General features: G+C 41.6%; 1 protein-coding gene across 1 annotated transcript; it reads left to right on the top strand.

The window, feature by feature from the left end:
• The first annotated feature begins 4,703 nt into the window (after window positions 1-4,703).
• On the top strand, window positions 4,704-8,435 carry LOC125904756 (sorting nexin-10A-like). The gene is made up of 7 exons (XM_049602368.1): window positions 4,704-5,074; window positions 6,697-6,744; window positions 6,945-7,031; window positions 7,118-7,218; window positions 7,307-7,405; window positions 7,626-7,820; window positions 7,908-8,435. The coding sequence occupies exons 2-7, from the start codon at window positions 6,712-6,714 to the stop codon at window positions 8,053-8,055; spliced, it is 663 nt and encodes a 220-aa protein (XP_049458325.1). The 5' UTR covers window positions 4,704-5,074; window positions 6,697-6,711; the 3' UTR covers window positions 8,056-8,435.
• The last annotated feature ends 7,336 nt before the right edge of the window (window positions 8,436-15,771 follow it).

Genomic DNA, 15,771 nt, shown 5'->3' with positions numbered 1-15,771 from the left:
ACTTAATAGCCCAGACAAAGTATAAATACTGTAGACAAGAGAACATACCCTATAAGCTTATTAACACTGAAACAAGGTCTGCTGTACATGTAGATTGTTTGTTTATAAAGATCTCTATTAGCTTTGCATTGCAGCAGCTATCCTTCCTGGGATCTACAAAGTTACATAGCAACAAAACAAAACATCATTCACACTACACAATTGATGTGGTTTTGGATTTCGGTAAAGTAAAACAACTTCAAACAGTGCCTTCTATCTATCTGTACAAGAGGACAGTTGTGCTCAGATATGCACTCTCACTCCTTGTCTATCACCCATTTTAAATGTTATCACTCGATAAAATGACTGTTTAAAGTGGTTATCAGCCTCATAGATACAGGTTAGCAGGGCCTGCGATGCAAACTAGTAGGTTGAGAATGACGTTATCAGCCCAATATATGCTCGTTGGCATTTGGAGCAATTGTATGTGGTTAGGATTTTTAAAAAATACATAATGATTTGGCATAAAATATGTTACCTGTTAAAAGCGACATACTGTAAAACAACTTAAAATAACTCACGGTGACCTCTGGTTTGACACGGCACACAAACCCTGGTCTCCTGCGTCTTGTCCTGTGTTTGTTTGACCCCTCATCACCCCGTGTCCCTACACAGAGCTTCTCACTCTTTATACTACTTTAACATCACCCTACTTCCAACACCATCACATAACAATAAAGACAGGCGGCCAATGGGCTGATAACCCCTAATAATGCAGTTTAATCGACTGTTAACATTCAAACAGACCACCCACATGTGCAAATGGACTCAGTAACAAACTGATTTTACACATGTACAGTACTTAAGCACAGATTTGAGGCAACAGTGTTTCAGCTTTTTTACTTTAAGAGACTTTAAACTAATTTAGTATTTAATTACCAGTTCATTTGTACATCAAGAAAATTAGGAGGTCAGTGTGATGCATTGGTTTAGTTTAAAAAAAAATAACAGTATTTTTTTCTATTGTGCCATTGCTACTTTCACCTGAGTAAATCACATCCACCCCTGCCAGTCTGCAGTGACACCCTTTAATACCATTAAAGCTCAGTCAGCACCTCCTCTGACAAACAGCTGAAATCAGCAGTGATGGGTGTCTTTGAGCAACGTCGCCAGATGGCATGGCTGCGTCTGCAGCAGTGTGGAGACCAGTCTTATGACTGGCATTAGGGCACGGGAGATGGACTTTGGACCTGTGTGCATTAGTGTACATGACGTCTCCAAGGCAACACACAAGGGTTTGGGCTTTCTGTAGAAACATTCCTCATCCCTGAACAGCCAAAGTGACAAATGGTACTGAAAATGATTCTTAATTAACTTGTTTGTTATCCTATAATGTTTAGTGCCAAAAATGTTGATAAGGATCCTACTAGAAAAAAATTATGAGTCTAAGATGGAGGAACAAAAATGTCCATGTAAACATATTGTTAAAGGAAATGGGAGACGAGTTTAAACAAATGGGACATGATTCATATTACATCTGGAATATTCTGATTAAATCAAACCTGTAATCAGTGCTTGAGTGTCATCATTGTTATGGTAATCTCCTCAGGTCATGCCATACAACACACTACTGTACACACTAATCAACATGGATGAAGAAAGAGACTGTGTGTGGACATCCCTCCCTGTATTGCCTGAATATTATCTGTTGTTCTGTGTGTACAGCACATGATGACTGACTTAAGTCCAGGTCATGGAGCCAGTTCTGCATTTGCTTATTAGCCACAACCTGACAATTAGAATATTTACATACTTCAAAAGAAAGCCATCCTCCTGTGACTGATCACAACCAGTTGAAGGTGGAAAGCAGCCACTGAGACACCTTTTGTTTGCTGAACCAAAGATAAAAGGACCTTTATATGCAAATATGCAGACCATACCCTCCAAGCAATACCTATAGCTGAGGTGGAAGAGTACAGGTCACAACCCATTTTTTGTGCTCACCTCCACTCCACTCCCCCACCTGGAATATACCTCTGAGAACTTTGGAAAGAACTTTTTAATTGAACTCCTAAATGTAGACTGTAATTGCAAGCAGTGTTTGTATGTTATATCTGATGCTTTGGCAACTTAAGAGACACTTGCTGAATTGAGAGTTAAACTGTAAAAATCCTTCATGTTGGTTTAAATGAACTGTAATGCGGTGAGGACACCCCTGAAATCCTGACCCCCTACGGCCTGGTGCTGCTGTACTATGTTGTGTTGCAGTTATCTCATTTTCTCTAGGGGAATTGCATACTTTTAAATTGCTTAATGTTTAACATTTGCTTGTTGGGTATGATGTATGTTGATTTTGCCTAGTGTCAAGTCTCTATTTGATCATGTGACAAGACGATACAATAGTCCAGCAAGTGGATGTGCCTTTTAAACATAAAAGCAGCTGTAAGAAAGGACAAGCAAGAAACAAGCAAGTGGTAGAAGTAGCAGAGCTCCCTATATTAGATTATTAACAATTGCCTGTGGTATGTGTGTGCGCCTTATAACTAGTAACTGGTGTGCACTAAGGTCCCTGTCACTGGAGCCTGTGGCAACTACCTTACACCACTGAGTAAAGACATTTCTCTTTGTTCTGAGATAACATAAATATAATTTCTCTGCACAACTTGTTATCACAGTTTTTTCTGGATTGCTGACGCACATCTCTTGAAATTATGATTTATTTCCCCAAACTCTAATCAAAAGTGCATAACTACTCAAGTATCTTCACAAACTTCAATATCAAAACCAAACTTTCTATTCAAAACCATGCAATCTAACATCTAAATCAAACACTGCCCTTGGAAAACACGCACTGTCCGTGACACACTAGAGGGATCAGTTCAAAACACTACAACATGTCTAGAATAGGTTTTCAGAGAACTAATGTGGAGCTTTGTAAAATCACAGCACTGACTATCCAGACAGTCCTTTCAGGAACAGCCTGGTGAGAGAAATTTCAAACAGTGCTGGGAAAACAGTGAGGGAATTCTACTATATGCTGCTGACCTTTGCAATGTCACACTGACAAAACACATAAGGAAGAGTCCATGCACAGTGAAATACCCAATTTCCAGACACTTTAATTCCAATTACAGCAAATGTGCAGGTTACTCAGCATCAGCGTTCAGACCAGTGGATGGTTGCCCTCAGAAATGCCCTGTGGGTATCCATCACTGTGGTAAAAACTACACAGACAGCGGTACCTCATGACATGTATCATAGTAACAACGAGGCAAACAACTGTTTTGTCTTCTGAAAGTATGGACAATGGATGTAACCATGTAACGGTTCAGGCTGGGTTGCACTAGCTGTCCAGCGTCTCTCATAGTCCTCACAGGTATGAGTGCATGATGAGGGTGGCACAGAGTCTGAGATTACTTGTCTTTGTTGTTGTCTTCCTCTTCCTTTTTAATGTCTTGCAAATTTGACATTGTGTAAACTTCAATTAAAAGCCTAGTCCCAATTAAACGCCTTGTTCCTTTTACTACCCTGGTGTGGCAACACATTCTGACAAATAAATAGTTGACTCAATTAGACACCTGGTCTAGTTGCCAAGCAGTTAATTTTTTTTATTTTATTTTTATTTTTTTACAGTAGGTCTTTTGGATGTATAACACGGTGTTGTTGGCCACCTCAAATTACGTTTCCATTCCTTGATTACCCTGTAAATTATTCATATTACTTTAGTCTGTAAGGGTCCTCAGATCAAAAGAATCAAAAGGCTTTTTCATATAAACAAATCCAAGCTGTGAGAATTGTTTTAACAGGATGAAGTGGTGTTGTGTCGGTGCCATAACTCACACCCTCTCTGATGTGCTGTCTGTCGGAGCGAGATCAAATGAATGATTCATAATTGATTTATAATCTGTAGCCTAATTTTTAAACAAGTCAGAGTCATACTGATTAAACAATTTAAATGTATTTCCCAAGTTTTGCTGAGCAACATTTTTGTTTGAGAGGAATTAAAAGCCTGTCCCAAATATAGGCCTGTTGATTTCAGTGATTTAAGCAAATAAAAGCCTGGGCTATTAATTGAAGTTTTACGGTATGTTCACATTCTATGTAACATTTTGTCATATGGATTATCTTTCTGTACACATGACATCTACCACATGTCTATCCATCCTGGGAGAGGGATCCCTCCTCAGTTGCTCTTTCTGAGGTTCCATCATTTTTTTGTACCATTAAAGGAGTCAGCCATTGTTGTTTTATTATATACACCTGAACTCTTCCTACTGTGACATGTCAAAAGGCCTTCTGTGAAAAGGGCTTATTGAGAGCATGTGTTTCCTGAGAGAACGGTGCAATGAATGCTTTATTTGGCCACCTGTTTGTAAAGTTTACAGAAAGAGTTTTGAAAATTACAGCATGTGGAAACAGCTGATTAATGTTTAAAGTCTTGGATAATGGTCTTTTAGTAGATGGCATAGCCTGGAAAGCAAATAAATTCCACCTACAAGAAGAAATGGACTGATTTCAATGCTAATTTTATATATTTGTAATAATAGGTTTGGCTGTGGCATATTTTTTAAAGCTTTAAAAACTACAATATCTTTGATAATTACATTAGTGGTAGCCTATTGATGGTGAATTTATTATCCTAACTCCGGTCCAGGTATTTTCTGAGGCCATCATTCACCCACCCACTTTGCACTACATCACCATGAGGTCGCCTCCTCCCACCAGGTGATACCATTTAAACTGATCCCCACAGAGAGGACGGGTGAGGGGCAGGTGCTCATTGAGGACGCGACCAACACACTTATCTCAAAAAGGGAAAAATTCTTGTCAAACAATTCACATTTATTTATTTTACGACGTTTTATTTTGTGATTATTTTATGAAGATATGACCTGTAAGGCACTGAAAAGGCGCGAGCAAGCATTGAGGCAGAGGTCACACTGAGTGGTTAACAGTTTGCACTCAGTATTAGCAGTAGTTCAGTCCGTGCGGTGCTGAGCCTCGAGCCAAACCAAACCTGAGCTGCTCCTGTTGGTTCACAAACACCGGATTACTCCTCGGGAAGTGGAGACGGAACGCTAGGATCAAATTAGAAGTAAGAGAAATGTTTTGCTGTTTTGTTGCAGACGTTTACTGAAGCATGTGCAGAGTCTGTTTTTCTCTCAAAGGCAGAAGAAACTCGATTACCACAATCTAAAGTCAACTACAATCTCCTTTTTTTTTTTTTTTTAAGTTTTGCAATTTAAACAAGACAATTTAAAATGGTTTAATAGCTACTCATTGTCCATTTACTTATAGTACTTTAAATAAAATCAGTCACTGATACAAGTATCTTAAAATGAGAGTACCTCTTCAGGTTATCAGACTACGCAGCCTGCCTGAGTTCTGCCTTGTTTCAGCAGGGAAAGATTGACAGATGACTTTTCCAGTCCTAACTTGTTATTTATTGTCAAACTTGCAGCCCAAAGTAACGTGATCATATTATGCAACTCACAGTGGCTGAAACTCCATTGACCCATATGGCCTGAGAAGATTGTGTGGAATTATTTATTGCCTCAAGAAGCAGTGATTTTTTTTTTTCCTTTTTAAGCCTCAGACCTGGTTAATAATTGCACAGATTTTGGGGGACTAACACAGAAGACGGGTCCCCCTCATTAATCAGAACATGTGTGTTCGTCTACTCCAGTAGAAACATGAAAGGAGCAGAGGTCTTGAACAATATTTAAGACATTTACACCATAAACTGATGCAGAAAATATCCTGGCGGAGGATTCCCAAACCTCCATTACATACATATCACCCCACACTGTGAGAGGAAACCTATGCCCTTGTATAGCACTGTTACCACAGGCAATAAATTGTCATAATCAGCCATCTGTAAGGCATCATATTACAGGGTGTATCCAATCAGACCAGTTCATAATTGCCGATAATTGTGGGGTTTGGTTCAGTAGCTTTTTGAGGTCAACTCAGGACTTTGTTGTCAAACATTACTTATTGATTTGCTCTGCTTGGACTCAGTGTAAACACACAGTATGTGTCTCATCAAAGTGTCAAGGTGCAGAGGATCCTGCAGTTGTTGGAGCCTTTAGATATGCTTGTCAGGATGGAGCACTGTTGCAGAATCATACGGAAAAGTTGCAAGTCACATTTGAACATCCACGCAGCCACATGTCTTAGAAGAAAATGGTGTTTCGGCAGTTTTGCTTTGCTTGAAATGATGCGTCTTATTGTAAACTTTCATGATGGTTGATTAGTGAATAGATTTCTGCCTGTTGTGTTTCCGAAAAGGTTTTCTCATCGTTCCCAGCTGTGGTGTGTGTGTTTTGTGAGTGCATATTAAATTTAAGATTTCCCTCTCTCAAGCTAAATCCTCCCCTCTTGACCTTTGTCCCTGTGAGCTACATTAGCTCCAAATAATTGCACTTTTGAGTCGCTTAAGTAGGTCTATTAATCGTCAGCCAGGCCTGTGTTCTACAAAACAGATCTAGGGTTGGAAACAATGGACGTTGGCTGCCGGACTGTGTTTACAACTGTTTCTACTGTCTCAATGAAAACTTAACATAACAGATGAACTGCAATGACCTTTTGTTTTTGTTTTTTTAAATTGACTCTTCATCACATGAATTGCAACAGTCAGTAGTGTGTCTGTGCTGAAATAAATTGGAACACATCAATTTCAATGTGACATAATCAAATTATTTCTGTCTCTGGCAGGTTTTTGAACCCAGTATGGAGAGTATGCTGGACAATCTCTCAAAAAATGTAAGTGGTCAAGCATTCTCCTTCATGCTGTCTCTTCCTGTTTGTCTTGTATTTGTTATGCAACTTAACATTTTGATAGCATGCCAAAACTGAGGCCCAGTGGGAACTTTCTGAAACATATTTGGATGTGTTTCATTTAAAATGCATGTGTCTTTATAACACTTCTCATGTAATGAAACGCTTTGTTTTGATTTTTTTAGGAGTTTGTCAGCATTTGTGTTCAGGATCCAAGAATTCTCAAAGCTGACCCCTGGCACACACACGTCGACTACGAGATTTGTTTATATGTAAGTACTGCTTGGGAGAAAAATTTCTGGGTAATTTTCACTCGCAGCTTATGTGATAATTATTGAATTGCTGTCTCTTTTTGCAGACTAACAGCATGTGCTTTCGAAAGAAGACTTCCTGTGTCAGGCGGCGTTACCGAGAGTTTGTTTGGCTGCGTCGTTGTCTGGGACAGAATGCTCTAATCATGTATGTTCACAAGCTCGTACCTCAGATTCATTGACTTGAATTGAGCATGCGTAAGTTTTCTCTAAGTGCATCGTTGCTCTCTGCTCAGGGACCTACCCAAGTTGCCGCCCTGGAACCCTTTCTTCAGTCCAAAGAACACAGAGCAGGTCTTGCAGAGGATGAGGGGCCTCCAGCAGTTTTTAGAAAGGTGAGTTGCTGTGCAGTTAAAGCAATGGCAGCGATCTAATATAGTATTGCCACCTAGTGGTGCCGTTTTACACCCCAAAGGCTGTTAAAAATCAATCTGCTAAAAGCAAGAGCGCTGTTAAGATTGATGGTGACCTTGCTTCACACTTATTTTCTTAACTATTTGCAAATGTCCACATTCACTGGTTGACATTGTGCTATTAATATCCTCCTTCATCTAGTGTTCTTCAGACACCTTTACTGTTATCGGACAGTCGACTCCATTTGTTCCTCCAGTCAGACCTCAGCATCACAAAGATAGAAAAGTGTGCTCATGGCAAGTCCAGGTACACTGTGGCTGAAGCCATACAGCGCTCCAGCAGCGGCTACATCAGCAGATTGGAGGACAAGGCCTCCTGTGACTCTGACTGTGAAAGGTATGAGCATGAGCAAACTGGTTTAAAGAAGAGCTTTCAGTGTCTAATGCTGAACTGACCCCTCCATCTCTTTTCCTCCCACTTCAGCTCTTCTTCATCTGGCTTGGGACTGAGTGTGGACACTTCAGTGCAAGAAAGCCCCATCCCCTTCTTGGAGTGCTCGGACAGAGACTCAGAGCTGTTCAGAACTCCCCACCCTGCTCATTGCAACCTGACGCACAGCAGTTGTGCTTGATCAATGTGTTGATGACACTCTATGGAGCTCTTGCTTTCTTGGTTAACTCCCAGAGTGAAATGCATCGTTTTACCCTGTTGATAACTGGATTATTCCCCTCAGACATTTGTTGTTTTAATAGTTTGCTTTAGTTTTCTCTTAAAGCAACACCAAGGTTATTTAATTTAGTGTGTACTTGAAAAAAATATTATTTTAAAAAAGTTATTGTAAACCTACATTTATAATGGTGAATGCTTAAATAATATTTATTTTTATCTGCATTAAATTTGTAATAAGGTTAGCAAGGGATGAGTTTGAGTTGTAGAGAGGTTTTTTGTTTTTTGTTTTTGTTTTTTTTTAGAAAAAATATTTGAATACTTATGAGCTGTTAATTGATGAATAAATTGTTATTTTTAAAGACAGACTTAAATTCCATTGAATATTTAGTCCTTATTGAATTTGGTCAGCATGTTTCTTTATCTGGGTGTTGAAAGGCAACTAAAATCAGTGTAACAGTCATGCATTGTTTTAACAGCCCAGTAGAGGGAGTATAGACATCATAGGACTGGTAAGTGCAGCACAGTGAGATGTAGGTCTACAATGCTGATAAAGGTTGATTTTTACTGTAGTTGATTGGGTGCTGATCACCTATGGGGTGAATAACATTCCACCACTGACCCAAACGAACCACAGAGGACACATCCGAAACAATCAGATCCTCGGGATTTATTAATATAAGACATGCAAACAAGACGATAAAATCCCAGGCTGAGAGGTAGCAAGATCAGCATGCCCAACGGCAGAGGCCTCTCTCCTCCTCCTGGCACAGGAGCCCTTGAGCACCTCCTTCCGTGGCCAAGTGCACCTTGTTGGGCAATGTAACACACCTGGGCAGAGCTAGGATAGGGAAAAGGAAAGGAGAGTTCATTGTTATAAATTACCACCACACTATTTCATCATTGTTTTACATGTGGGGGTGCTGATTTCAAAGTTATCCCATTTTTTTTTTATTCTCTCTTTTTAGGCATTCTTGATGCAAGACACTAGGGTGCAATTGAGTGGTTCTTAGTCCATATCAATAATTTCTTAATCTGCAGTGGGTTTCAAAGATGCCTAGGAAAAAAATAAGTCTGGTGTTTTGTCAGAAAAGAAATTAAGTTTTGTTCAGTGGTGTCTCCTAATGATGCTGGTAACGTTCCCATCAATGACGATCGTCCATTCTGCCCTCTTATACACTCTTATTTGGTTGTCACAGTTGTACAAAATTATTCATATGCCAAATGGGACAGAGAGACTGCACTTTTTTGTTAAAAATATTCTAGAGAAGTTTTACTGAGATGAACTTTAAAGTCTAAGGTATCAATGAAGCTGAATCAACACCCTCACTTTTCAACAAAAGTCGAATTGTACAACCTTCATGAAGGCAGGATTTACTGCAAAGCTGTTAGGCTGCATTAGTTTCAAATAGGTGCACCTCATTAGCTGGTTTCCAACCTGGGGGTCCCCACCCCTTCTCAGGGTCACCAAAGCTTCTCGGGGGTTGTGAGGCCTCGATGATTTTAAGGGGTAAAGAGATCTCATCCATTTCTGTGAAGAAAACTAAAGCCCCTTTTCTACTGCACAAAAAAACACTAACACCTGCTGACATCTGGCTTCTGTTTGTAATGGGAAAGGTTATAATTGGTATTGTCACCGTCATGGTAGTTATCAGCTCTGGCTCCAAATGGCAGTGATGAAAATTCAACACTGGGTAAATGCGCTAATTTGAAGAGTTTTTACAGGTGAGATGCAATGACACACAGCCGCAAAATACCATACATCTCCGTCCAAGCAGCGCTCAAACATTGTTCCAAATTTAGCACCGAGCTGGAAAGAGAGACTGTATAAGAGATAAACAACAAGGACTAACCACCATAATGTTTTCACTGGCCTCCATGTTGCTTTCTGTTGTTTACTAACCTGTTTTCCGGCTTGTCCGTGATGTTGAACGTGACACACCAGAAAAGAAACACCAACATGCACAGAAAGGCATATTTGTCTGCTGCAGAGCTTTGTACACAGCTCTGGTCTACTGGCAATGGGTAAAGAGACAATGTTTAGTGGGTTTAACCATGTTTCAAAAACTGTTTCTATTATGCTAGGCGCATGGATTTACTGTAGTCTGCATTGCACCTTGAGTCTTATTTTTATTTATTGTTTCTACATGTTGTGTGTGGGACTACAGATGGAAATCAGCGTTTAGCTAAATCTGGTGCAACCATGGTTTTATTTCTTGTACAGGATTAATGTCATTGCACACTGTCCTCGTATAAATCAAATAAACTAAACTTAACTACACTAAATTTAACATAAAAAAATCTCAGAGTAAGTTTTATGCATCTAATATAATATGAAATGTCATTAAAATATGTTACAAAGTCAGAGGTCGTCAGTTTACTCAGTGATAGAACAGGGGTACGTTAATGAAAAAGACTGGGAACCACTGATCTAATGACTGGGTGTATGTAGCAAATTGCATTATCTGACTAAACTTTCTTCCAGGTTTAGTGTCCTTCACTGATCTCTACAAGCTGGAATCTCTGTTGCTACTGTAAGCAGGTGTTAATGTACCATATCTACTGTTTGCTGAGTCTATGTGCATGTTAGATTTTAAGTTAAAGTTGTGATAAAAGAGGTCCAATGGTCACTTTTCATCCCTGTGTCACCACTGTCCCATGTGAGACGGTCTAATTAAAGGAAGACAGCAAATTAATTTAACTATAACAGACTACTCTTGGGAATCACCTGCAAGAAACAAGACAGCTTCAAACTGTGTGTGTGTGTGTGTGTGTTTTACAGGGATGTGGATGGGGGGTGGCAAGAGTGCAGGACAGCCCCGTAAATTGAAAGCTGATGAAAGAAGCGAAGGCTCATTAAAGGAGACAGCAGCTGTCCTCACCACCCCTCCCTCCCACCAACTGCTGGACTGACGTGGGCCGGCCCAACAGTAAACCTGGCCTGTCCCCTGTCTCTGTCCTCTTCTCTCCTTCCCCTGGATGGTGCTGTCTCCCTGTGCGCACAGGCCATAATGAAGCTGTCAGTGACTTCACACACCAGCCACTGAGCTGTATTCATACGGCAAACACAGACACGTACATACACACAGTGGCGTGTCTGAAAACACTGACAGCTGTGAGCACAAACACACAGTTATATACGCTGGTGGGAACGCTGTGGATGAATGAACATTTTGTCTTTTCCTCATCCACTGTCATTTTCGGGGTCCCACTGGTTTGTGGTTGGAGCTCTCCATCTCTGTTTGCTGTTAAGGCTGACCTTATCAACGTACCCCATGACAGCCATACAAAACGACACACACACACACACACACACATACACTGTTTGGTTCAGAGCCAGTCAATTTTCCTGACAAAATGAAATGCAGCTGCAAGTGGTGGCATCTTGTGTTTTTGTGTGTGTGTACATGCACGCATCCGCCTTTTTGTAGCGGAGAACATCCAGCATTTGGATATTGAGTATTCACGGTACATGTCTATTTCAGCTCGGTAATTTATAACTCAATTTCCAGTGTGCATCGATGCGCTTCATACCTCCAAAACACCAAACAAAGCCCAAACCCAATTGTATTTCAAAGCAATTAGGGTGTCCACTGAGTTGTGAACGGTCCACGTCGCGCCGGCTCTGGGCCCGTGTGATATTTTTAATTGTTAATTTTCTGTCACATTAGTCAACTTCAGTGCCTCTGGACAGGTGACCGAGCTCCTGTCGGCAACACATAAAATGACACAGGACATATTCTGGGCTTTTTCATGCAGCATAGCGGATGGTATTTTTATGCGCGGGGTTGAAAGGTTTCGCTGTATGCGACGAGTTAAATGACGGGATGGTATATCACATTTACAGCTGTTTTATGGTAGGAATCCTTTCTAATGCTTTTCAATATGTGTGGTGGCCGTCAATATTAGTATTAGTTTATGAGTCTAAATTATTAGCTCATTTAGACTTCCACCTGAAGCCACTGCAGGGAATGGCTTCACCTCTTTGACCCTACAAAAACCAACAATGGCAAAATCCATATGAGCAATTATCCTGTGTAACTTTCCCCCTGCACACCCATAGTGTCTTTCCACCACTCTTCCTCTTCACTCTTTATTTTCCCCTCTCTCAACCCTCATCATCTCTCTATAGGCTGCTAACTTAATTAGCTGTTCTCTTTTGTTTCTTTTGCTGACACTGCACGCCCCGGCTCACTGTACCTCAGCTGTCTTAACTCTTGAGGAAGGAGGCCTGGGTCTCGACCTCGCAGCCAGCTCTCCTGCACGCCTACTCTCCCTTTTGCGCCGGGCGTAGAGGGGTGGGGGTCAAAGGTGACGACTTGCATTGTATTTGTGATTATTACCTCTAAAGTGCTATTGCATATAGAGCATCATTAAAAGTCAATGCATCTGCCTCTCCCTCCCCGACCTCGCCATCACATGGCTGAAACACACACACTCATTTCGCACGCACTCCGCACATCGCCAGCCATTTAACAGCTAAAATACGACCCGTGCACAGATAAATGTCACAGGGCCATCTATCTGCAAGTGTTAAAAGTCGGCTAATGGAGATGACATATTAGCGGCCCAAATGACTGCCATAAAAACTCCCACCCTACCTTGCAGCGCCACCCCGGCCGCTGTGACTGCAATAGGATATGCCACTGGCACTACAAGTATCTGTCTGCGGAAAGACGAAAGAGGAATGGAGGGTGATGTCATATCTAGATGGAGTTCTTTTGATTCAGTATATTCTGAGGGGTGCAGGTCTCTGAAGCAGTGATTGGAGGAATAACGACTCGAAGATAGATGTAGCATATTTACAGAGGGCCACAGTAATGCGGCATTACACACGCTCTAATAACACTTCTGATGTAATGCTGATGACCTCTCACCTTTGACCTTTCATAGAGTAGTTGGACAGAAATTATGAGCCGGGCCAGCTCTGTGTGTGTGTCAATAGCAAAGCTGCCACTACAATCAATACTCCAATACAACTTGAAGATCCTCCACAGGTACGTGCTCACCTCGTCTCCTCCTCCTTCATCCCTCCTATCTCTTTATTAATTACCCCTCTCTATCCATGCGTGTCTTCCTCTCTCTGAGTGAATGGAGCAGTTGTAATTGCTTCTCTCTGGAGCAGTTAGAAGCGGCACAAAGGAACCGTATAGAAACCACATTTGCATTCAAGATGAGCTGAGATGGAGAGGAGGGAGGGAGCGCTGCCCTCCTGCCCTATACTGAGCAGCACCACTTACACTCTCTCTCTCTTTCTCTCCTTCCCTCCCTCCTTCTCTCATCTATTGTCTCCCTCTCTCCATCCCTCCCTCCACCTTATCTACTCCCTCCACCCCCACCTCCTGCCTTTCGCAGCATGGCTCCCCTTGCATTGTCTTTCCAGAGAGTTCCAAGGTCGACGGGAGCTTGCTCATCAGAGCAGGGTATTGTACACTTAGTGCTGGTATGGACGAGCTAATTTGTGTGCGCGAGTGCGTGCATGGTCCTGGATGTGTGTTTGTGTGTGTGTGTGCATGTCCCGAGGCCTACATATGTGCATATATGTGTAGAAATATGTGGTTGTGTGTGTGTGTGTGGCAGTATTTCTAATGGCTGGTAAAAAGGGGTGAAGGAGGGGAGGCTGTAATTAATAACTCATAAGCTCAGAATTGCAATTTTTTATAACCACCAATATCTCACCACCTCTTAGACCTATGTCATCACTCTCACTCACTCCTGTGGAGCACACACACACACATGCACACACACCAACTCCTGAGGGCTCTTCTTTTCCAGCTTGATAAGCATTTCTCGTTTGTTTCAGCGTTTTGATCAATACAGTTAAAACGCCAAACCAAGCATAATTAGGTCTGAGATGGCTCCCACTGTGACTGAATAGGCTTCACCTAGGGAGGTGCTCACCATTATCATCATCACTCTATGTATGTGTGCGTGCCTATGTTCATACCACACACAGCGTGATCTAATAGAATTGACAAAGTGCACATCGGGACGTAGATTAAAGGAGAACTCTGAGCTATAGGTTGATTTTAGCAGGTGATGGAGTCATTCACTGTGCTTTTGCTCACCTTCATCTTCATTCCAGTAATCATTTAGACAACCTTTACAATGCATCTCTGCCAGCAGGTTCATTTCAATATGTTACAGGCCACCTCAATCATTTTTTATTGGTTTATTTACTCAGAACGATACATAGATGAAGACGAGAGAGACCATAAATTGTCCACAATTACCATTATACACAGTGAAGTGACTCTCCTTTGTGCTATAATCCAGGGTGAAAACCTTTGTAAAATCCATCTACGACATTAAAGAAGGACGACTTCAGGTAGTTGGAGCACATTTACTCTCACATCCACTGCGTTTACCCCTCATTAATACCAGACTAAACCTTAGAGGAGCTCCATGTGTATCATTTTTGTGAACAAAATCCATCATTCGATGCCCACAAAATGTGAAAGTCCCTGTCTGCTAAAGTGTTATCCTTTTATCACCTGTGACTTCTAGTTTCTGCATCATTTTGCAAGGGCTGATGGATACTTTTTACCACATGACAGATGTTTCATTTTGGTATAAAACTCAGAAGCTCATTCCTTTAGCGGGTGCATCACTCATAACAAAAAACTGAAATACTTTACGGGCTGCAAGTAATGTGACTGCTCTTTCAACCTGCCTTTGCACATTTGAATCAATTGTAGCAATTTGTAGATGACGTTCATACCATCCTTCATCTCTTCCTGCTCTCTCTCAAATAGAAAGAGCACTTTGTCTACAGGGTCACTGCAAACACTAAAGGCTCAGACACACCAAGCCAACATCAGGCACTAGTGGCATCACAGGGCTGACTGTTGCATCGCCTCACCCTGCCTGTGTCTCAGCCAAAAAGTTGTAAGCCTCCACAGCAGCAGGCGGTAGTAGTCTGTAGTCGTCTTTAAGAAAGGAACTGAAAGACCGACAGGACAGATTCAAGATGCTAGTTAGCCAGCTAGCAAAAAACAAGTAATTTTACTTCACATAACAGGTTTGTTTTGATCTCACGTCCTCTTGACTTTAGCTGTTTGTTTACCTTTTCACTTCTGTTTCTCTTCTCGTGCACTGACTTTAACTGCCAATCAATGAGATTTCATTCACTGAGGGGCTCAGATGCTGCCAATGCCGACTAATTGTACTGAATTTCCCGGGAAAAACAGTCGACAAAGGCTGACTAGCGCTAATGATGTGGGACACACCGCAAAAACTAGGCCGATAGGCACTCGCTTTGGCTCGGCTTTGACTTTGACCAACCGCCCACCTTCTGCTTGGTGTGTCAGGGCCCTAAGAGAAATGTAAGAGGGGCAGATGACAGTGACAGGTTTGTGTCAACATAGACTGGTGTTGCAGTTGAACTGTCCCTTTAATGACTGAGCAGGAGGAGAGGACGTCTCAATTCTGATCTCAGCCAACAAAGAGCTTAATGTGATGTGTGTGTGAGTGTGTTTGGAGGGTTGCACAGGTGTCTATGAAAGAGAGAGACAGAAAGAGAGTGAGAGACCCAAACTGCTGCTGTTTGGGGGGATAATTTCAGAGTAGAGGCGTATGTTGTGCATGTGTATGCATCTACAATCTGTGTATGTGTGTGTGTGTGTGCCAGGGAGCACGCAGGGCGGGAGGAGGATTTAGACCCATCATAAAGGAATTCTCC

The sequence above is a fragment of the Epinephelus fuscoguttatus genome, linkage group LG17, assembly GCF_011397635.1.
Source record: "Epinephelus fuscoguttatus linkage group LG17, E.fuscoguttatus.final_Chr_v1".
Classification (NCBI taxonomy): Eukaryota; Metazoa; Chordata; class Actinopteri; order Perciformes; family Serranidae; genus Epinephelus; species Epinephelus fuscoguttatus.
This window is presented reverse-complemented; position numbering and strand designations above follow the sequence as displayed.

What these genes read in the sequence shown, in the direction of transcription:
- LOC125904756 (XM_049602368.1), top strand. Translation starts at nt 6,712, where the DNA reads ATGGAGAGTATGCTGGACAATCTCTCAAAAAAT. An exon ending in GGACAGAATGCTCTAATCAT is followed by an intron (nt 7,219 to 7,306) that starts GTATGTTCACAA and finishes CTCTCTGCTCAG; the next exon opens with GGACCTACCCAAGTTGCCGC. An exon ending in CTCCAGCAGTTTTTAGAAAG is followed by an intron (nt 7,406 to 7,625) that starts GTGAGTTGCTGT and finishes TCCTTCATCTAG; the next exon opens with TGTTCTTCAGACACCTTTAC.